The sequence below is a fragment of the Macaca thibetana genome, chromosome 12 (assembly GCF_024542745.1).
Source record: "Macaca thibetana thibetana isolate TM-01 chromosome 12, ASM2454274v1, whole genome shotgun sequence".
Classification (NCBI taxonomy): Eukaryota; Metazoa; Chordata; class Mammalia; order Primates; family Cercopithecidae; genus Macaca; species Macaca thibetana.
Window position 1 is genome coordinate 53,129,864 of NC_065589.1, and position 23,345 is coordinate 53,153,208.

A 23,345-nucleotide genomic window follows, 5' to 3' on the forward strand; every position below is an offset into this window, starting at 1 on the left:
CAAGTATCAGGCCACAGGACTCTAGAAAAAATAGTTCTTTGAAGAAAATACCCTCTGTCTATGACCCATAGGTTGGTCATATGATTAATTAAAGTATGCTCCTGGCCAGTTGTAGGGAATATGATAGTAGCATAAAAAGTTTTCTTTATGTTGGCATCTGGTTGCTCTGTATGCTCATATGTCTTCTACATCTTGAACCCTGGACCTGTGGTTCAGCTGCTGGGAACTTGTTCGAAATGCAAATTCTAGGGTCCACCTCAAATGTGTTGGCTCAGAAACTCTAGGAATGGGGCCAAGCAATATAATAGGCCCTCCAAGTGATTCTGATATACCCTAAAGGTGCAGTAAAACTGCTTTAGACCTTAGTGGAAGAGAGTAGGAGAACACTCAGAGGAAGCCACTGCTGTGACCAGCACGGCCTCTTTTCACACACCCTTACTTCTAACCCTGCTTGACATATAAGGAAAACTATCCTATGGATTCCATTTTCATTCATTTCAAATCATAGAAATAACTTAAATCAGAGTCACCAGTTTTCGTTAGATAACTAGCAAAGATTTTAATTATAAATTTCTTTGTCATCAACGTACTTATAGATTGACTCTTAATTCCAGGATTAAGATGACCTATTTTGTAGGGTTTTGTTTTTGTTTTCTAAATCAGAAACTAATTTGAAAAGGTAGTTCTTTTTAAATCTTTAATTACAGTTGTTTTATACTGCTTTTGTGATTAAAATCCTAGTTTTAAGTCTTAGGGTTAAAACAAATATATATTTTTATAGGAATTAAAATTGTGGATGGCAGATATGTATGACTAATTAGTAACAAGAACTATATTACGTATATAACACAGTCATGTAATTTTGAGTTAGTAATAAGAACTATGTAACAGTCAATCAGCGGAAAAATTAGTCCACAGAAAGAGAGGTAAACTATATTTTTAGCATATTTAATTTTAGAATTAGTTTTTGCTTGTTTTTACCTCTTCTGTTCCTGAGTACAAATGATAGCAGAGCCGTTGGATTGTTCCTAATGTGGTAAATGCTTCTGGGATACCAGCTCTAGAATGAGCCAGGCTTGCTATTAAATTCCCTATAAATTAAACAAGAAAAATGCTTGTTATTTAACTGATATAAACATAATACTTTCATTAATTGCACATAGCACTGAAAAAGGTTTGTGTCACAAGACATCTCTGTCAATGAAGCAGCACTGAGAAAAAGCATGCATATGTAAATATAGAATAAACTCCCCAAAATTACAGTTTGGTTTTCTGTCACAAATAGTATAAGTTAAATAGGTTTATGTAAGGGTGGAAAAATTTCAAAATTAGAGGTTTCCTTTCTCCCATATCTTCAGAATATATTTTGTTTTGAAGTTTTTAGGGTTTTAAAAATAACTATGAACATAATGATTTAATTATCATAAGAAAATTTAGGCCGGGTGTGGTGGCTCACGCCTGTAATCCCAGCCCTTTGGAAGGCTGAGGTGGGCAGATCACGTGAGTTCGGGAGTTCGAGACCAGCCTGACCAACATGGAGAAACCCCATCTCTACTAAAAATACAAAAATTAGCTGGGCGTGGTGGTACATGCCTGTAATCCCAGCTACTCGGGAGGCTGAGGCAGGAGAATCACTTGTACCTGGGAGGCAGAGGTTGCGGTGAGCAGAGATCATGCCATTGTACTCCAGCCTAGGCAACAAGAGTGAAACTCTGTCTCAAAAAAAAAAAAAATTAATATGTCCTTTTTGCAGTTGAAATGGCTTTGAGTTAAGCCTTATTAATACTTTAAAATCAAGCAATGTATTGCATATTGAGGTTTAAAATCACTGAAGTTTTTACCATAGAAAAGAAATGTTTTCAGATTTAAAATAATAAAGTGTCCCAATAATTAAATGTGCAGCTAGCAACTGAATATTTTATTTATATTTGTTTGAAGATAAAAATGTATTTTCATATTTGTGTGTGGAGTATGTGGATACTTTATTGAGATATGACGTGAGTTTTTGTTCTCCTTATATTTTTGTCTGGCCTCTATTATAAGCCAAGAAATTCCTTGTGTTTATTGCCTCAGAATGGGGAAAATTGGGTTGTATCTTCTAAAGCAAAAATTGTCTAAAGGTAAGCTCTATTTAAAGTTAAAAAGACCCTTTAAAGATGGGAAGTTAGAAATGGAAACACACAAAGGGAGCAGCTAAGAAAGAGAACTAAGGTTTATAGTTCTCAAAGGAGTAGGAGGAACTCTGAGTAGAGAATAGCTAAGTAGTATACATAGGAAAACTGAATTCTTGGTAACAGAAATCACAGTTTCCTAAAAACTTTTGCGCCTTTGGAGCCTCCTCTGGCAACCATGTCAACTTGACACCAAGCACATCAGCTATTTTACAGTATACCTGAGGCCTGAATATCAGGCTTTGCCTGAGATACCCTGGACATGCATATGACTGGTTGTGGAGTGCAGAGAAAGTCCATTAATTTCTGAGATTCATTTCTCCTCATCCTGGAGAAATTAATTTAATATTTGAAAGCTAATGTAATATGGCATTTATTTCCTATAAGAGTTTGTGGAGGCCAGGTATGGTGGTTCATACCTGTAATCCCAGCACTTTGGGAAGCCGAGGCGGGCGGATCATGAGGTCAAGAGATCAAGACCATGAAACCCATCTCTACTACAAATACAAAAATTAACTGGCCTTGGTGGTGCACGCCTATAGTCCCAGCTACTTGGGAGGCTGAGGCAGGAGAATCGCTTGAATCTGGGAGGCAGAAGTTACAGTGAGCCAAGGTTGCACCACTGCACTCCAGCCTGGCAACAGAGTGAGACTCAGTCTCAAAAAAAAAAAAAAAAATTGTGGAGTGTAAACCCACTACAGTTGTTTTTCAGAGTCACAGAATTACTATAACATTGAATTAATATTTAGATTAAAACATATTTAATAATTTCTTCAAACTTTTTTTCTAGCTAGTTTCCATCAGAAAGTTTTCATTGCTTCATTTTTCCTTCCTTGCCATGCTAATAAACTTCATAAAAATAGAATTCTATGGCATCAAGTGAAGTTTCCTTTAGTGATCCATTTTAATTAAAAAACAAATACTTATTTGTTTATATTGGTAGTAGTCACTGCATATTACTCATTCTGACCCTGCCTTATGTTACTTTAAGAGTGGTATAACAAGTCAATTAAATATTACTGATCACCTATTTGTGATTTGTTGGGTTAGGTCTGCTGTAAATGCAGTTATACAATAGCATTAAATGTGTTGAGAATGCTATGGGACCATCTTGCTTTGCTTTGTTGCACAGCGATGTAAAGAACTTCTCAGTATTAGCAAAATGTGCACAACTGGACAAAAGGAAACCAAACAGAGGTATATCTGTGTAAATCTGCCACCACCATTATAAATCAGTTTTTTGATTTTGCTGTTGGTAGTTCATAGTTGAATTCACATTTATATCCTGGAAAAAAAGTTAAAGGTTTGAAAAAGTAATTAGGAAAGCAAAAAGTCTGTGTTCAGAGTTACTCGGCTTCTATTTGGGGTACAGAGTAGACATCCATTGTTTCGTGTAGACTTGCTGTGGAGTTCCATGTAGATAAACGTAAGTTCATTCTTTAAACTGGTGGCAGATATCAGGTGTATTATTTTATTATTATTCAGAGTACCATAAACTGTTTTCGAAAATAGTTTTATGTGGCTAAAATTAACTTCTAGTCATTTCTTACCTGTCAAGACAATAGTAGAAGTCTGAACTGAATACAGACAATCAACTAAAATAGTAATACCTCTTGCAGACAAAGTAATATGGTCCACATCTCTAATGACTTTAGCCAATACAACAATCTGAAAACAGAAAAGAAGCAGAGAATCTTTAAACATTTTCTACTCAGCTTCTCTAATTACACGTTTGTAATTTTTTATTTTTTTTATTCTTTTGATACTTCTTAGAAGGGTAAAGGGAGTGTTTAGAGGATTCAATAGAAGCAGCATGTAGTGGTGGGGAGAGTTAAGAGTATTTGTCCCTGTCTGGTCATAGCAGTGATCATAGGGGGTACTATTATTCTTCCTACAATGTTTGCAACTTTTGCACTCTTTCAATATGGGTTCATAGAAAACACTTCTCTTAAAGGGCACAGGATAGAAAATGAAGAGAGAGAATAAAACTTCCCAGATACATACAGTTGTTACTAGGTTGAAGGATCAGTGTGATCAACTAAAGATTTGCAGTTAGAAAACCTGTCTTGGATGCTAACATGTTTTTCTACCTGTTTACTTTTAATATGGGGGTGATGAAAATAGTACTACCTGATTGTCAACCTTACAGGCTTGTTATAAACATCAGATGAGGTATAAAGGCATCAGTAAGTGTCTTGTAACTTGTAAAATTCTATATTAATGAAGAAATCCTCAAGATAATGGAGTTTTTATGAGGTAGAAGGGGCTTATGTGCAAAATACTAAATTTTTACAAATAAGTAAACATTTTTCTGGGTCTCCAAATCATTGTAATTTTCAAGTTTTCACAAAATGACATTTATTAATTTGAGGTGTTAATTAATCTCAATTTTATACCTGAAATGCTGCCATTGCCTTCTCAGTTTCAACTATTGATTCAAGAAAAGGTTCAAAAATAGATATGGTCATTATTCCACTTTCCAATATTAAGTATTGTTGAAAGCGATTATTGAAGGCAAAAAGTGTTAATGCATAGCCTGCTCTTAAGCAAATATCCTAAAAATAGGAGAAACATGCATTATAATGAACTTCATTTATCATGTTACTCAACATAATAGACTTTGAATTCTTGCTCATTAAAATATATTGCATTCTTATCACTGGGAGTAAAATACGACATTACTAGGGAAAAGAGATAATAGAGTTACTCCAGAATGTTATAACTTTCAACATTTCAAAGTATAGTTGATAAATCAAAACTTCCCTTGTATAGCATGTTATCTATTGCATTCCGTACATTGTTGGGTATTCCATATCATCTCTTAAATTCATTTGTAAAATTCCATTGTACTATTTTTTTTTTTTTGAGGTCATTGTACTATATTTTAAGGAAGAATAGGAGAAAAATAATGTATTCTGAAGAATCACATTTTAACATTCTGAGGCTAGGCAAACAGCAAAAGCTAGTTTCTTCTGTAGAATTAGTCTGCTTGCCAGAGATATATAAGTATGGTAGACCTTCCAGAAAGATTCAAAAGATAAAATCTTATTACTAAATCTTATTTTTAATATTAAAATAATTTAATATATTGTAATTTTATGTTATTTGAACAATGTAGGACACACAGAAAGAACTCATTAATCTTAGTGAATTTTCTTTTCTTTCTTTTTTTTTTTTTTTTTTTTTGAGACAAAGTCTCCCTCTGTCACCCAGGCTAGAGTGCAGTGGCATGATCTTGGCTCACTGCAATTTCCACCTCCCAGGCTCAAGCAGTGCTCCCACTTCAGCCTTCCAGATAGCTAAGACCAAAGGTGTGTGCCACCACACCTGGCTAATTTTCTGCATTTTTTTATAGAGACGGGGTTTTGCTGTGTTGCCCAGTCTGGTATTGAACTCCTGAGCTCAAGGTGTCTGCTCACCTTGGCCTCCCAAAGTGCTGGGATTACAGACATGAACCACCACACCCAGCCCTGAATTTTCTTCTGCCATTATTAATCATAATATTAAAATGCTGCATGTACACACTGAAATATTTATAGATAAAATTAAATGATGCTTGAAATTTGCATCAAAAGTAATTTAGTAGAAGTGAGTGGATGTATAGATGGAATAAGACTGGCCATGAGATGATGACTGCTGAAGCTAGGTGGGAACATTTAGGTTCATTATGCTACCCTGTCATTTTATATATATTTGAAATTTTCCATAATAAAAATCACATACACAAAAAACCCAGTCACCTAGCAATAGGCAAAAAGAAAAGTATTAGGTACAGTCAGAGGCTTGAGAAACTAGGTCTCAGTCATAGTCAAAGGGTGGATTAACAGACAGCAGAATAGAACCTAGAGCCAAGTAGGAAAGAGTGGCAATGGGAAATGAACCAAAGGGGCATGCTTTGTGTATCGAGGTCAGATACAGTGAAGTGAGAGAAATATGCTAAGACTTGACCAATTTCCATTTCTTTTCCATGTAGGGTTCACTCCTGCAGTATCACTGTGGAAGTCTACAGTAAATAGTTTAGGTTATAAAGTGGCTATTAATGTTTCAAAATGAATCCCATAGTTGCCAGCTAGTATCAGATACAGGACAAGAACCAAGTTGGCTATTCCCAGTTCAGAGGGCTAAAAACTAATCCTTGAGGAAAGACATATTTTTCCATACTTTTTTTCCCCAATGTCAACTGTCTTAAACTCTTTACTTCATACATATTTTCATTTACCTATCTACCAGGGTGGTTATACCCACTGGTTACTTATTTTCATTTTATACCCACTGATTTATGAATGGGAAAAGAGTACCTGTTAATTATGCTCACTAACATCTCTTCAAAAGTATATTCATAATTAATTAGCCCACATATTTGAGTTAGTTAAAAAGATAGAATAATAGTAACTACATTAATGTGACTAATTTTATGTAGCTTGTGAAAATCAATCTCAGTGGTCCATTTCATATATTATTCTAGTTTGGTAGCATGAAAATAGTTAAATTCTAATTTTAAAACCACACATAACCTATTACATCTCCAGGTAGACAATATCAGTGTGGCTAGGAGTTACAAGAACCTGGGTTCCTGACTTAATTTTTATTGCATTCCTGTCATTATCCATAAGATAGCTATTCATTCAGTGACATATTTAGTTGCTGAACATCCCTCCTTCCCCTTTAACTTCTACAACACGTCTGTGTAATCTGAAGTCTCCCACTATAGGTTTAACAAAGGACCACAGTTGTTTAGTACTCTGAAGCCCTAAGAGCACTAATTGCCTCAGCAGGACAGGTAGTTTGAGGCAAAATATAGTACAAGAAACCCTAGAGGACTTTTAACTTGCCTTGTGATGATTGTTAGAATTAAAAATTTTAGCCAAGTCCAGATAAATCCTTTGGTTTATACTTAAACCTTCTAGTTCTCTAAGATTCCCTACCATTTATAGAACTGATGCACAATAATGTATCTATTATAAGCCAAATGCAAGGTCCAGAGAGTGAAGCAAGTGGTAACAAACTGGGAGGAAAGGCAGAATACTTGAGAGTGGAATGTGTAATAAAAGGGAGAAGAAGGGTGCACAGGAGGAGTAAGGTAATGGGAGTAAAATCTAGAAGGAACAGAGCAGAGGGGCAAAAGGTGGCTTAGAGAGTCAGTCATTCATTTAGTGTCCTCACCCTATTAGTTTCCATATATATATATTCTTTTTTTTTTGAGACGGAGTCTAGCTCTGTTGCCTAGGCTGGAGTGCAGTGGTACAATCTCGGCTCACTGCAACCTCCACATCCCGGGTTCAAGTGATTCTCCTGCCTCAGCCTCCCAAGTAGCTGGGACTACAGGCATGTGCCAGCACGCCTGTCTAATTTTTGTCTCTTTAGTAAAGATGGGATTTCACCACATTGGCAAGGCTGGTTTCGAACTCCTGATCTCAAGTGATCTGCCCACCTCAACCTCCCAAAATATTTCCCATATTTTTATAGCAGCACTTCTCTTTTTGTGTACCACAACAGAGTAAAATTTTATAATTAAAAAAAAAACATGAGTTCATTCCCACCTACCTCCTGACCCTCCTTGATCCCTCTAAAATCTTACGGAACTGAGAGAAACATCATTGGCAATTTTCTTCTTGGTTTTGAAATGCCCTGTAGAAAATAGCTCTCATTTCATTAGGGTAGTGCTATTGAAAGTGTGGCCCGTGGACCAGTGACAGTCCACAAAATCATTAACAGTGGGATAACAAAACTGAGATTAAACATTGAAAAGAAACAAATCTTCTTTATAGTTGACTACCAACTAATAAACGCAGAAGGAAGAAGGGAATTTTTTAAATTGCCCTTAGGCAAATGTTACATTTATTATTGTTGCATCAATGGATGCTAAGATTGGTGAGCAAAAGTTTGATGCAAAACAAAATATTTGCATAATCTCAAAGTGTCTCACCTTAAGATACTTATTAACTACAAAAGGAAAAACAGTGAGTGAAGAAATATGGCAGACCCCATTTTAACCAAGTAATCAAAGTTAACATTACCCATAAGATACATCAACATTATATACCTCATGGTGGTTTTACAAATTTTTGGAAAGTCTAAGATTATTTCAAAATTTTTAAAGTTAAAAAAATTATCCTTCCATAATAGATTGCTGGGAAAAAGCTATTTCTTCATCACGAATAGTTTGAGAAGCACCACTTTAGCGTATTGGATAAGTGAATGACTGAGGGCTGAAAGGGCATAAAATTATTTTAAAGGTTTGATTTGAGACATAAGAGATTTGTTTTTTGACTCATCACCAAACATTAAAATTACCACATTTCAACGATGAAATGGGACAACTCAGAAAGATATGGAGCTGTATTATTACATCATTACAAACTAATGACCTACAAAGAGATCTTTTTACATGTCTTTTCTTAAATAATACATTGAATATTGGCATGAAGAAGACTTGATAATTTGAGGATGTGGCATAAAAACAATTTTTTTCAAAATGAGCATAATTTTTAATAGCTGCGAAAATATCCTTTCTGTGTTCAGGGACCAACCACAGAGCTCCATTTGAGGGCACTGGAGAAGGGAACAAGGGCCAGCAGAGCATGTAAGGAGGTATTATCCTAAGTGCATAGTTGTATCCCTTCCATATTAAAAAAAAGTTCTTTTAATTTTTTGACATGGATTAAAAAGCTATTTTGAACTGCTTGTTAACTATTGACCATTGAGTTGTAAGGCTTTAATGCAGCACCTTTTTTGTTTTTTTTTTTTTTGTTTTTTAGATGAAGTCTTTCTCTGTCGCCCAGGCTGCAGTACAATGGCATGATCTCAGCTCACTGCAACTTCCACTTCCTGGGTTCAAGCAGTTCTCCTGCCCCAACCTCCCGAGTAGCTGGGATTACAGGCACGCACCACCACACCCAGCTGATCTTTTGTATCTTTAGTAGAGATAGGGCTTTACCATGTTGGCCAAGCTGGTCTCAAACTCCTGACCTCATGATCCGCCCACCTGATGGCCTAAAGTGCTGGGATTACAGGCATGAGCCAAAGCACCCAGCCTGCAGCACCTATTAATTTAAACAAAGCTTTGGGGAGTAGTCTAAGGAAGAGTACTACTATTTTGTCCTCCTCTAGTTCTGGAACCATTTAATGTACATTCTGAAGCCCATTAGGAAGATGAACCTTGCATATTATTGGGACTCAGCAGATAAGTTTTTAAAGTGCTATACTGTGCATTTCTATGAAAAACATTATGAATTTGAAAAGTATGATTATTGAATTATTGTGAAATGTTTTGTCCATTATAAAATCTTTTGAGAAAAAGTATTGAAATGTGTTTATGTTCTATTTAAACAAGTTTCAAAACTCATTGAAAATATGTACCAAAATATAGATGGATACATTTTTTATGATAACACACACATTTGTTGAAAGAATGCACCAGATGTGGTGGTTCATGCCTGTAATCCCATCACTTTGAAGGCCACGGTGGAGGATCTCTTGAGCCCAGGAGTTCAAGAACAGCCTGGGCAAAATGGTGAAACTTCGTCTCCAACAAAAATACAAAAAATTAACCAGGCATGGTGGCACACTCCTTTAGTCACAGCTACTCAGGAGGCTGAGGTGGGAGGATCACTGTAGACTGGGAGGCCGAGGCTGCAGTGAGCCAAGATTGCACTACTGCACTCTAGCCTGACTGACAGTGAGAGACCCCATCTCAATTATAAATACATAAATAAATAAAGATTGAAAAAAGAAACAGCCTGGGTGCAGTGGCTCACACCTATAATCCCAGCACTTTGGGAGGCCGAGGCGGGCAGATCACTTGAGGTCAGGAATTCAAGACCAGCCTGGCCAACATGGTGAAACCCCATCTCTACAAAAATACAAAAATTAGCCAAGTGTATGGTGCACACCTATAATCCCAGCTACTCAGGAGACTGAGGCAGGATAATCACTTGAACCTGGGAGGTTGCAGTGAGCCGAGATGGTGCCACTGTACTACAGCCTGGGCAACAGAGCGAGCTTCTGTCTCAAAAAAAAAAAAAAAAAAGAAAAGGAAAAGGAAAAGAAAAAAAAAAGAAACAGTGCTATTTACTCAGATATTGTCCTCCTATGTTATTTCTATTTTCTCATCTCCAGTAGCATGCATACCAAATTTTGAAAATAAAATATTTTTTTGCTGTTATAATTTCTTGCCTGGCCATCTATAGATGTCCCAAATTTCTAAAGCCTGGGTAAAAGTATTTGAATAGATATAAATGTTATTTTATTAAAGGCATTTTGGTAGAAGTAAATGGAAGACTGAATGACTCTTCAACAACTCACAATAATTCTTTGTAATGTCCAGCCTTGAGAAAACTATTACCTCCAGCCAACAGAGGCTGCTTGGCAGAAGGCAGGGCTGGTTTGAAGTGTAGTACTGACAAGATTCACTAATATTTGAGAAATATTCCCATATAAGTCATACATTTCCATTATCCCCGCCCAGTTTTAGCAACTGATGTCTGGGGAGGTAGAAAAGAAGTTTTGTGAATACATAATCAAATATCTAAGGAAAAAACTTATTTGAAGAGTAAAAACGTAAGATTTTCTTGTCATATTGGGAGAAACCCTATTTTAACAAAATTTACTAGTATCTTATGGTTTGAAGCAAGCTTTTTGTTTAAAACTTCTAGGATTTTGTTTATTTTTATTTTAGCTTATTTCTCCAAGAAAAATAGGATTTAGTTTAAAAGATAAAATATTTTTATGTTTATGAACTTGAATAAAGACACAAAATTTTCTTAAAATTATATTTCTGTTAATTTTTACCATATCAGAAAACAATGTAAACCTTTATATATACCTTAATGTTAGGAGAAGGATGATTTCTTAGTAGTTGGATAAGTACTGGAAAGGCATTTTCATCTACAACAAACTGTTGACTGACAGGATTGCTTGTGTGGGCTACACCTGTAAGAGTCCATGCCAATGAGGTAATTTTTTTTTCCATCTTATAAATGGTAAAGTCAAACATAGCTTGATATTTTTGGTTGACAAAGTGTTCTAAGGTAATACACTTAGTAAATTACAAAAGGGTATGCTATATTGGCACTATTTTAATAGTCCTGAATTAATTTTTTAAAAGACAAAGTGAATAAACACGGAGAGCTTATTAGAATTGTGAATGGCTTCCTAAAAGTCACAAAACAAAGGAAATTAGAAATGTTATACTATCAAGGAATAATAATAGCTATCATTTATTGAAGAAATACTATGTGTGATGTACTTAAGTTCATAGTAATATTGTTTTCTATAAAAAGTTTACTTCTACAAAAATGACTAGAGTAAATCACCAAGTTAAAATTTCTAGGTTTCTTAAATTATACACGCTAACAAGATAATCTTACTATGTCTCTTTATAATATACTACTTTAAATTGCGGGTCTAATCTCACCAGAGAAACTCGACTCTCTCTCTCTCTCTCTCTCTCTCTTTTTCCCCACTCCTTGCAATTTCCTGTTGAGAAACTCATTTCTTTCTAGTGAACATGGACAAAGAATTTTAATTCTGTTCTTTTGCCAATATTGAATGTCACAATAAATACACAGTGGGTTTATATAAATGGGTTAACTCTAAATAAATGGGTTAAATATAAGATTGAGCCTCTCAGTGAACAATGAAGAGAAGTCACCGACCTATTGTATCTAGGGAAGCCTCAAGGAAAAAAGAACACCTTTGTCCCCACAAGCCCCCCCACCCCCACCACACACACACACACACACACACACACACACACACACAGCTGATGTGGACAGCTTTGAAATGAACTAATGAGAAGAAATTTGATAATGTGTGTGTGTATGTATATCAGGCAACCTTGCATATATGTTATCATTTACTAGAACTTTAGAAATAACTATGTCAGAGTCTCTGGCCAAAAAAAGAAACATCTTCTCTGGCTGATTATCTTGGAATTGTGAATGAGTTTCTGCAAGAAACTTTTGGCAAGCAAAGAGAAAAAAATGTGAGAATCAATTCCTATTATACTTCATTCAGCTGGACTAATTTTGAGGAAATTCAGTGATCTAGAAATAAAGATTTTTCCTCTTGTTTGCAAGAAGCAGTCTACAGTCAGCATCCTGCATTCATTAAGGTCAGCAAGAACCCAAATTTTAACTTTTGGTGGGTCACAACTGACAGTTCCACATTTTCTCAGGAACCCCAAAATGTCAATTCCTTTGCAATGAATTCTATGTTATATAAACAAATGATCATTACAGAGACATTCAAGAATGTGCCTCAGCATTAGAAACTCTTCTATATCTTCAAAAACATATAGTTCTTGAGATTCAAAAGAACTATTTTTCTCTTAAACTTAAAAAAGAGATTGCTTTCAGTCAAAATAGCCAAGGCTTATTGTCCTAATTTTCCTCTCTAGCCATTGTTCAAGAGCAAGACTGATAAAAAATTCTTAATTACACCACTTGTACTGACCAAGTTCTTACACAAATTTAAAAAGTTATAATAATCTTTTATACATTAAATACCATATAGGGCTCAAACAGTGGGGATAGAGAGGAAGAGAGATTAACTTCCATTTCTCTGCCCAATCTGTTCTTGTTCTTACAGATATTTAAGAAATTGAGAATAAGTTTACAAACCAATACAAACGGATCCCACTGCTCTGATGACACTGAGAAGTGTGCCTTCAGCAATCGTACTAATTCTTAGTAAGCGAACCAATGGTGCAATTCCATTCCCTTCACATATTTGATTTTGATGCATCCTGCTGTCCTTACTTAGAGCTATGACAGCTTCACCTCCTGATAAAGAAAAGCAAGATACATGTATGATACTCCAGTGCCCTGTTCTACATTACGCAGAGGACACAGTGGCTCACACTTGTAATCCCAGCTACTTGGGAGGCTGAGGCAGGAGGATCACTTGAGCCCAGGGGTTTGAGGCTGCAGTGAGCTATAATTGTGCCACTGCACGCCAGGCTGTGCAACAGAGCAGGATCCTGTCTCTAAAAAATAAAAATAAGGAAAAATAACTTACCAACATACTGCATTTTAGCTGATGGTGACAAAAGCATATTAATTATAAAGCTGTATCCAATCTGTTCTGCCATATATTTTTGTTGTTTTAGTGTTTGTCCTGCCAAGGCCCAAAGTGCAACGGCTCCTTGTTCCTTAACATCTATTTGAAATGCCTATTTTAAAAAATATTTCATTAATTCAGTGAATATTTATTAAACACTTTAGGGATGTGTATTTTATAAAATGTTTATTCTAGAATTGGTTTAGTTTTTCTATTCACTTAACAATTCAAAATAGAATACATCATCTAAGAAAAATGACCAGGAATCATAAAATTCCTACCTTTAGGAGTTTTAAAAGATATTTGGTTAACGATTTTTCCAGAAATGCTTTCTGTATAAGAGGGTTGTGACTTGCAAGTGATTCCACAGCCATTGCACCTTTCATTTGGACACTAATTTGTTTCCCTTTAAAAAGAGCCACCAGAGGAGGAATCGCTCCCTCCATAGCTATAGCATCCTGAATTTCCTTATTGTCACGCCCAACCTCAGCAATTGCAGCAGAAGATACAGCCTTCAACACATCTTTAAATGAATTTAAGAACAAGTTAAATAAACCTTATGAAAAATAAGAATATCAAAGTGCAGCATATCATTAGTTTCCCATATTATAAAATCAAATTTGTAAAAAAGCTTAGAGAAAATAAAAGTAGAAATAAATAAAACTGGGTAGATTTACCATCTAAACACAATCAATCATTTGGCATAATCTCATGTACTATTTCTTACGAAGATAGATTTAGATAGTTATAGATGTATTTGATATAGTTGTATTTTAAAACAATAACCTGCATTTTTACTTACAATTAAAACATTCCCTCCCCACCACTCTTTTTGAGACAAGGTTTGGCTCTATCACCCAGGCTGGAGGACAGTGGTGTGTGTGATCTCAGCTCACTACAACCTCCATCATCCTCCCACCTCAGCCTCCTGAGTAGCTGGGACTATAGGTGTGCACCACCATGCCCGGCTAATTTTTGTGTTTTTTGTAGAGGAATTACTGGAATAACTCAGTACATTTCAGTAAACTGCTTATCAAAAATGATAACAGCATCTTAGCCTTCCATAATCAGAGTTCAAAAGTATCAATGTTACTGTGTTTGAGTATGGGTGTTATCACTAAAAATAAATACATCAACTTTGCTCAAATTTGATAGATAAAAATGCTGCCTCAACTTGTTTTGTACTTTTGGTATTGGTGAGTCTAAACATTTTCCTATATTTTAACAAGTTGCATTTTTTTAACGTATAGAAAAGTTGTAAGAATAAATCAGAGAATTCCTGTATACCTTTACCTGGATTTATAAATTTTTAATATATTGCCATATTGGTTTTTCTATCCATTTATCTATATAATCTGCTTTTCTAAATTTGAGGGTATGTTGTATGCATACATCATGGCCTTACTCTTTAATATTCTAGTGTGTATTTACTAAAAACAAGCCTATCTTTTTATGTAACTACAAGGCAATTAGTAGATGCAATACTTTAATCATATTATGTTGACCGTCCTAGTAATGTCCTTTATCACATTTACTTTCTTCCAGTACAGGATCCAGACCAGGACCATGTATTGCACTTAGTTATGTCTCTTTAGTGTTCTATTATCTGGAACCTTTTCTCAGGGGTTTTTTGGTCTCTTATGAGATAGACATTTTTAATGAATATAGGCCATTTAGTTTAGAGAATTTTCCTCAATTTGGGTTTCTTTGATGTTTCCTCATGACTCAAGATATGCACCTCCATCCAGAATATTTTTAAAGTGACATTATGGCTTGGGTGCAGTGGTGCATGCCTGTAATCCCAGCTACACAGGAGGCTAAGGTGGGAGGACTGCTTGAACCCAGGGGTTCAAGATCAGCCCGGGCAACATAGCAACCTCATTTCAAAAAAAAGTGACATTATGTTATAGGGATATCCTCTGTGGAGTTATATAATGTCCATCTATTCCTCGATGGTGATGTTAATTTTGATTATCCAGTTTCTCTACTATATAGTTGCTATTTTCCCTCTTGCAACTAATAAGGAGCAAAACACTTGTAAACATCAAAATTTGCCCCCAAGATTTAGCAACCATTTATAATTTTTGCCTGAACCAATCTTTACTATGCTGTTTGCAAAATACTAATTTTCCAAATCTACCACTCCTTCACATTTGTCAGTTGACATTCTGCTATAAGGAAGAGCCCTACCCTATTCTCTATTTATTTGCTTCCTTGTTTATCCAATTTTTATCAAGATGAAGGCACAGGCTCCTATTTTATTCAATGAGTTATAATCCATTAATTTAATTTAATTTAATTTATTTATTTTTGAGAAAAGGTCTCACTCTGTCACCCAGGCTGGAATTCAGTGACACAAACTCAGCTCACTGCAACCTCTGCCTCCCAGGCTCAAGCAATCCTCCCACCTCAGCCTCCCAAGTAGCTGGGAATACAGGCGTGTGCCACCACACCCAGCTGATTTTTGCATTTTTAGTAGAGATGAGGTTTTGCCATGTTGCCCAGGCTGGTGTTGAACTCATGAGCTCAAGCTATCTGTCCGTCTTGGTCCTGCAAAGTGCTGGGATTATAGGCATGGGCCACTCTGCCTGGTGTATTTTCTTATTTATGTTGTTACTCAAATTGTCTAAGATTTGGCCAGTGGGAGCCCCTTCAGGTTGTCCTTGTGTCCTATAGATATGCCTCCTTTTTTTTTTTTTTTTTTTTGTTCGTAAAAAAAGGATTTTATTACTTTGTCACCATATGATGATGTTCTTGACTCACCATATACCTTCTCTGCCCCTGCCCTGGAATCAACTATTTCTCCAGGAAGCTCTGGTTCCTTTTAATGAGGGATGATATTTAGAAACCAAGATTTGGGTGCTCGGTATGCTCACTGCTACTGGAATATCATTGCTTCTGGATCATATATATATATGTATATATATGTGTGTGTGTGTATAAATTCACATATATAATATGTATACATATATATGTATATGTGTATACACACACACTGATACATACACACATACATTTCTGATTCCAATCCAACCCCAGAGGGTTCTTTATTGCTTTCCTACATTCTGCACATTTCTTTGCATAGTAAGAACCCAATAATATCAACACATTTATTCATTTCTTCAGTCCTACAGTACTTATCATGTGGGTTCAGAATTGTTCTACCCATATCACTGTGACATACAAGCTCACTAAAAAGAACTCAAAATCTGTCTGTAGTTTGTTTTGTGTTTACTCTTAGAAAGAGGGTATATAATGTACTGTGTTTAAAATTATTTGTATTCATTTTTTCTTTTTAAATCTAGTTATATAATTTGTTTATTTCTTTCAGTTTTCATTTCCCCCAGCCTTGTACATTTAATTTTTTGATTATGTAGAATATCAATATATTTCCAAAAGCAAAACTAGATAGAAAAGTGTTTGTGCATTCATGTAGCTACCAATATCCTTTAGATGCTCTATAATCCAGCATTTGTTTTTTCATATACTATCAAGGTTAATTATCTCTCTATTAAGGCCTTATTGTTCATACCAACTTCTACACCCACTTTATATCAATTTATGTCAAACACATTAACTATTTTTATTGTGAGTATTTTCTTCATTTAATCATCTAATCATTTATTTAGTGCATATTTATTGAACAGCTATGTGCTAGACACTGTCCCAGGCACTAGGGAAACAATGGTGAACCAACAAAACAAGGTCCTTGACCTTGTGGAACAAAAGAAAAGACCAGAGTAAAGAATAAAACAGTAAGTTAAATATTACTTGAGAGTCATATCAGAGAAAAAGGGAGTGACAGGGTCACTTCCTCTTGAAGTAGGAAAGTAAAAAGGGCTTATAGGCCATGCTGGAAATGTGGACCATGTTCTAGGTGACAGTCACTGAGTAATTTAAAGAAGAAGATATGATCAACTTTACATTTTAATTAGATCACTCAAGTAACACTTGGAATGTTAACCCTGAAAGATTAATAAAATTAAGAGAGTATAGGGGAAACCATTCTTTCCCTTACCCAATATTCCTGCATCAGTACAAAAAGTAGAAATTCCTCCACCCATGGCCAACTCAGAAATATTAAGAATAAAAGTTTACCCCTTACTCATTCTTCCCCATGAGAAGAATAGTGAGTTACATAATTTTTTTAGTTTGAAGAATGAGTCATTGCAAATGCATGGTTTAGGTTCTTTTTGGCACTTTTTGTTGTTTTCTCAAAGCAAGCTTTCCAACAATAAGGCTGAAGTTTGGATCTCTATTTGATTTCTGTCTGTTTCTCATTTGGACCCAAATTCTGAAAGGAATGGAAGTATCTTTACTAAGCTATTCAGTAATCCAAAGTAGCTCTAAAGCTCAGGGAAGACGTCAGGGATGTGGATAAAGAACTGGGAAGAATAGATTGTAAACCTAGTAGAGTTCCTTTGGAGTGAATAAGAGTTAAAGAAGGGTATGCTGGGTGAAAGCAGCAGCATGACAAGAATGGAAGCTTAAGGAACTCCAACTTTAAGAGTTGGGTAAAGGAGGACTAATGGTGAAGGCAGACTTTATCTACAACTTTTGGGGTCATAATTCCAAAGTTTTCAGATTTTAGAATGTTAGGAGTATATAATACTACATATTATATAACATCACAAAGGGTCTGGAGAAAATCAATTTCTGCAGAAATATGTGACTAATCATTTCAAGAAAAAAATGAGGTGATCTTTTAAGTTTTTCTCAGTTTGAAACTGAGAAAATTCTGTATGCTTTTGTTACATATTTGAGTTTCTGTGGTGGTGTCATAAGCTTTTGTTACTAACACAGAACAGGAAAGTTGGGTGCCATATGAAATCAGAAGCATTGTAGGAATGAAAGCATGTATACATGAATATATGTATATAAGAATGTGAATACAAGCAGCTAAATGGGTGAAGGAAAGGCCTAAAACAAACCAAATTTAGCAAGGGTAGGCTTGCTCTGGACATAGAGACTCAGACTAAGGAGATGTTAACAAATCCATCTTTTCAAGAAACTATATGTGAATCTACTTTGGGACCATTTTAATACATGAAATCTTAGAGTAGCTCACATGGTAAAGAAGACACTGGAATTAATAATATGCCTTTTTGATCTCCTATACCTTAACAACCCAGCTAACATCCAAGAGGACTATTTGCTAAAGCACTAAAGTTATATAGGGGGGCTTACCTAAAAAGAAAAAAATAATTAAAATTTATTTTAAATTATCTTCGTTGGAGTGAGCAGATAATGTAGATTATGGTGTTGGAAAAAATACTTTTATTTCAATAATGTATTTCATACCATAGTTTTCTTTCATGAATGAACTCATTTGTTATTTATTCAAATTGCTGCTACAATTTGTACTTTGTTACAGCATCTGGGATTGAGAAAAGGAAAACAGGAAGAGAAGATCTAGTCCCTATATTTAAATTTTAATTAGTTAGATAAAACACAAACAAAAAAAGAGATAAAGAATGACTATAAATGAGTAAAAATTATAGATTTAAAATATACATAAAAGCTGACCCTCTTTAATGTTACTCTTTTTTCCTTTTTTTTTTTTTTTTGAGATGGAGTCTCACTCTGTTGCCCAGGCTGGAGTGCAGTGGTGCAATCTCAGCTCACTGCAACCTCCGCCTCCTGAATTCAAGCAATTCTCCTGCCTCAGCCTCCCGAGTAGCTGGGATTACAGGCGTGTACCACCATGCCCAGCTAATTTTTGTATTTTAGTAGAGATAGGGTTTCACCATGTTGGCCAGGCTGGTCTCGAACTCCTGACCTCAGTGATCTGCCTCAGCCTCCCAAAGTGCTGGGATCATAGGTGTGAGCCACCGCACCTGACCTCTAATGCTATTCTTAAAGGATAAAGTAGAGCATAGTAAACGATGGAAGAACACATGAACAGAGAGATCATAAGGAATTTGTTATGAAAGGAGAGGGCTTTCAAATGATGTCACCACGCGATAGAAGTTATTAGAAGATGACACTTGCTTAAATTTGAAGTTTTAAAGTAAAGGAAAGATCACTTCTACATTCCCCTTATTCTTAAATCTTAACTTACATTTAACCAATATATTTATTTTGTATTTATTCCTGGTTAACTGGAAGAGGAAGCCAAATGATATACTGAGCAGGAAGAAAAAGGGCAAGTTCTTCTCAATTTTCTCTTCCCCCAAATTTGGGGGAAACCATATATTTGGAGCTTACACTGTTACATGTGCTGACTGGAATGAGATTATTCTTACAGAACCCAGGAGACCATTTGCAGTAGCTGCAGAAACTGCCTCATGGCTTTTGATGTTCTTGGTACTGAGATGCACTTTAGGAACTGATAATTGGCCTAATGCTTCCCGATAACCTTGAATTTTGACATCAAATATCTAACAAATCTGAAACCCTTGTTGTCACTTGCAAAATAGCTACCCATGATCAATATGTGTACTATTCACCCAAGGTAGCAAATACTCTCCTAGTCATATTGTATGTATTTTTAAAATCATCCATGCCAGTATTTCCATTGTAAACATGTCTAATTAAACTTTTTAAAAGAATATGCCTCTGACAGTCAATTATTTTTATAAGCCCAGCAGTTTAAATTTAACTGTTTTCTGCCAGGCATGGTGGTTCACACCTGTAATCCCAGCACTTTGGGGGGCTGAGTCGGGCAGATCACAAGGTCAGGAGTTTGAGACCAGCCTGGCCAACTGGTGAAACCCTGTCTCTACTAAAAATACAAAAATTAGCCGGGCGTGGTGATGCATGCCTGTAATCCCAGCTACTCAGGAGGCTGAGACAGAAGAATTGCTTGAACCCGGGAGGCAGATGTTGCAGTGAGCTGAGATCACTGCACTCCAGCCTAGGCAACAGAGCAAGACTCCATCTTGAGAAAAATAAAATAAAATAAAATAAAATAAAATTAAATTAATTTAACTGTTATCTACATAGTTTAGCAGTTAGGAAAAAAAATTTGTGTTTTAGATATTAAGGTTATATTACACATGTTTAGATCTATTCAAAGACAGATTCAAGACATCTATTCATATAGGACAAGTCAAACCCCATGTTTGCTTCACTTAATATATCTGGTCATTATAAAATAATACAGAGATAGAAGCTCACCTGAATCAGAACTCAGAAATCTGATAAGATACGGGAGGCCTTTATGTTCTCTGACAGCTCTTTGGTTGTTTTCATTTCCTATACATAATACTCGTATGCAGTTCATTACATTTACTAGCACATTTTCTATGTTTAAGTTCAATAGATTTATCAGACTTGGGATTCCATTCTAAAAATAAACAAAAAATATTACATTTGAATTAGTTTAAGATAAATGTAATCTTTATTTAGAAATACAAGTTGGCTGGACGTGGTGGCTCACACCTGTAATCCTAGCACTTTGGGAGGCCGAGGCAGGCAGATCACGAGGTCAAGAGATCAAGACCATCCTGGCCAACATGGTGAAACCCAGTCTCTACTAAAAATACAAAAATTAGCCGGGCGTGGTGGTGCATGCCTGTAGTTCCAGCTACTTGAGAGGCTGAGGCAGGAGAATTGCTTGAACCTGGGAGGCGGAGGTTGCAGTGAGCCAAGATTGTACTATTGCACCCTAGCCTAGTGACAGAGAATACTGTCTCAAAAAAAATAAAAAAAAAAAGAAAGAAAGAAAAAGAAACACAAGTTTGTAATCTTTCTTGCTGTAAATAACTATTTAGGAGAGAATGAGTGCCACAAACAAATGTGTCTACTGGTAAGATACATTATGTGACAGTTAATACAGCTATCTAAGTGAAGTAATTAAGATTAATTGAATATATTGCCCCATTAGGAAATATTTGCCATTGTAGACACTGCACTGGTAATTGGTAAACAGCAAGAAGCAATCGACATATACTAACTTAAGAAAATACTCCCTCTTCTACTTCTGGACTGTACTCAAATGCCAACTTTTCAGTGGAGCATTTTTCATCAGGCACGCCCTCTCGCTCCCTCTTCCCTGCTCTATTCTTCCCTGAGAAGAATCATCCATGCCAGTATTTCTGGGAGTTTTGTCATTGAATAGCAAAGTGGGTTTCTATTTTTGTAACTTCTATATGAGGGAGTTATTGTCAGTCAAAAATAATGGTCTATGAAAAAAACTTACATATTTGGCAATAACATCCTTGTTTTCACATTGAGCAATATCATATAGAATGACAGCACAGCGAGAGTGTACTTCAGGCTCATCACAAACCAGTAGGTTGATTAGAGATGGAATGCCTCCCGCTTCTACCAAAGCACGCACTGCTCTTTTGTGGGTTGAGATATTACTCAGTAACCCAACAGTTTTGCACTGCAGTTTTATTTTGGAACTTTTTAATAGATTGATTAAGGCAGGAATGGTGCCTGTAATGAAAAGAGCAAAAAAATAAAAAAGCTTGAATTATTGGTAACCATTTTAGTCAATTTATCATGGCAATATTTAAATAATATTTATGGGCATTATAATATAAATAATTATGAAATAATCGTATAAAATATTTATAAAATTATCATTTGAAACTATATGAAGAAACCTTCCATCTTGTCTTTGGTATGGGCAGCTCTCATTGTTCATACATTTGATTTTCACAGAGCGTGATCATGCATTTTATGTTAGTAACCTTAAGCCACCATTGAAACACTGAATTCTGGCTTAAGATTATTGATAAATAAATTCTTTGTGCTACCACATGGTACAGTTCAGTTTTGGTTATTGCATCAACTTTGTATGACACTGCTTATGCAAGTATTTGAGCATTTTATTATATTTTATCCTTATTTTATACCAGCATGTGAAAAACAAAAAGTGCTGAACCTAGTAAAATGCAACATTAGTCTCATTAATTACAATTGGCTCAAAGATAGAAATAATTGGGCATGGTGAAAATAGAAAATCTGGCTTCAGTTTGATGCCTGTTATACTTACATCAATTCAATGATAAGCAGAAAGCACCTTATAGGACACACACAAAATGATAGAAAATATAATAGATATAATAAAGACCATATTTATTTAGCTACCTGAAATGAAACATCCCTCGTCACTTCTTTAAGTCTATAGTTCACCTTTTGGATATAGAGCTTTTTGTACAGATTTTCAGGAACATATTAGGGGACTATCTGTGATACATCAAATTTTAATTTATTCGTTTAATATTTATGGAGCATCTCACGTGTGTTCAATAACCACATTACGGTAGTGGCTACCATATTGGACATTTTCAAATAGAACATTTTCTTTGTGTGTGTGTGTGTGTAGATAGACAGACAGATAGATAGATAGATAGATAGATAGATAGATAGATAGATAGATAGATAGATAGATAGATAGATGGAGATATAGATATAAAGACAAAGGGTCTTACTATGTTGCCCAGACTGGTCTCAAACTCCTGGGCTCAAGCTATCCTCCTGCCTTGGCATCCCAAAGTGCTGGGATTACAGGCACGGGCCACCATGCCCAGCCGAACATTTTCAACATTTCAGAAAGCTATTCTGGACAGAGCTATTCTCAAAACAATCCTATGGGGTAGAGCCATTTTTTTTTTATTATTATACTTTAAGTTCTAGGATACATGTGCACAACGTGCAGGCTTGTTACATAGGTACACATGTGCTATGTTTGTTTGCTGCACCCATTAACTCCTCATGTATGTTAGGTATTTCCCCTAATGCTGTCCCTCCCCCTGACCCCCATCCCTCGACAGGCCCTGGTGTGTGATGTTTCCCACCCTGTGTCCAACTGTTCTCATTGTTCAATTCCCACCTATGAGTGAGAACATGCGGTGTTTGGTTTCCTGTCCTTGTGATAGTTTGCTCAGAATGATGGTTTCCAGTTTCATCCATGTCCCTGCAAAGGACATGAACTCATCCTTTTTTATGGCTGCATAGTATTCCATGGTGTATATGTGCCACATTTTCTTAATCCAGTCTATCACTGATGGACATTTGGGTTGATTCCAAGTCTTTGCTACTGTGAATAGTGCTGCAAAAACATACGCGTGCATGTGTCTTTATAGTAGCATGATTTATAATGCTTTGGGTATATACCCAGTAATGGAATTGCTGGGTCAAATGGTATTTCTAGTTCTA

The 23,345-nt window shown here is 35.7% G+C and overlaps 1 protein-coding gene across 1 annotated transcript in view; it reads right to left on the reverse strand.

Annotated features, from left to right (window-relative positions):
* ANKAR (ankyrin and armadillo repeat containing) overlaps window positions 1-23,345 on the reverse strand; it is a 71,348-nt gene that overhangs the window by 4,064 nt on the left and 43,939 nt on the right. The window contains exons 11-19 of the mRNA XM_050751033.1: window positions 21,376-21,617; window positions 20,352-20,520; window positions 13,514-13,755; window positions 13,191-13,344; window positions 12,794-12,955; window positions 10,975-11,102; window positions 4,568-4,726; window positions 3,722-3,839; window positions 982-1,091 (exon numbers count right to left, since the gene is read on the reverse strand). Coding sequence (XP_050606990.1) covers window positions 982-1,091; window positions 3,722-3,839; window positions 4,568-4,726; window positions 10,975-11,102; window positions 12,794-12,955; window positions 13,191-13,344; window positions 13,514-13,755; window positions 20,352-20,520; window positions 21,376-21,617 — 1,484 coding nt within the window. The remainder of the gene's footprint in view (window positions 1-981; window positions 1,092-3,721; window positions 3,840-4,567; window positions 4,727-10,974; window positions 11,103-12,793; window positions 12,956-13,190; window positions 13,345-13,513; window positions 13,756-20,351; window positions 20,521-21,375; window positions 21,618-23,345) is intronic.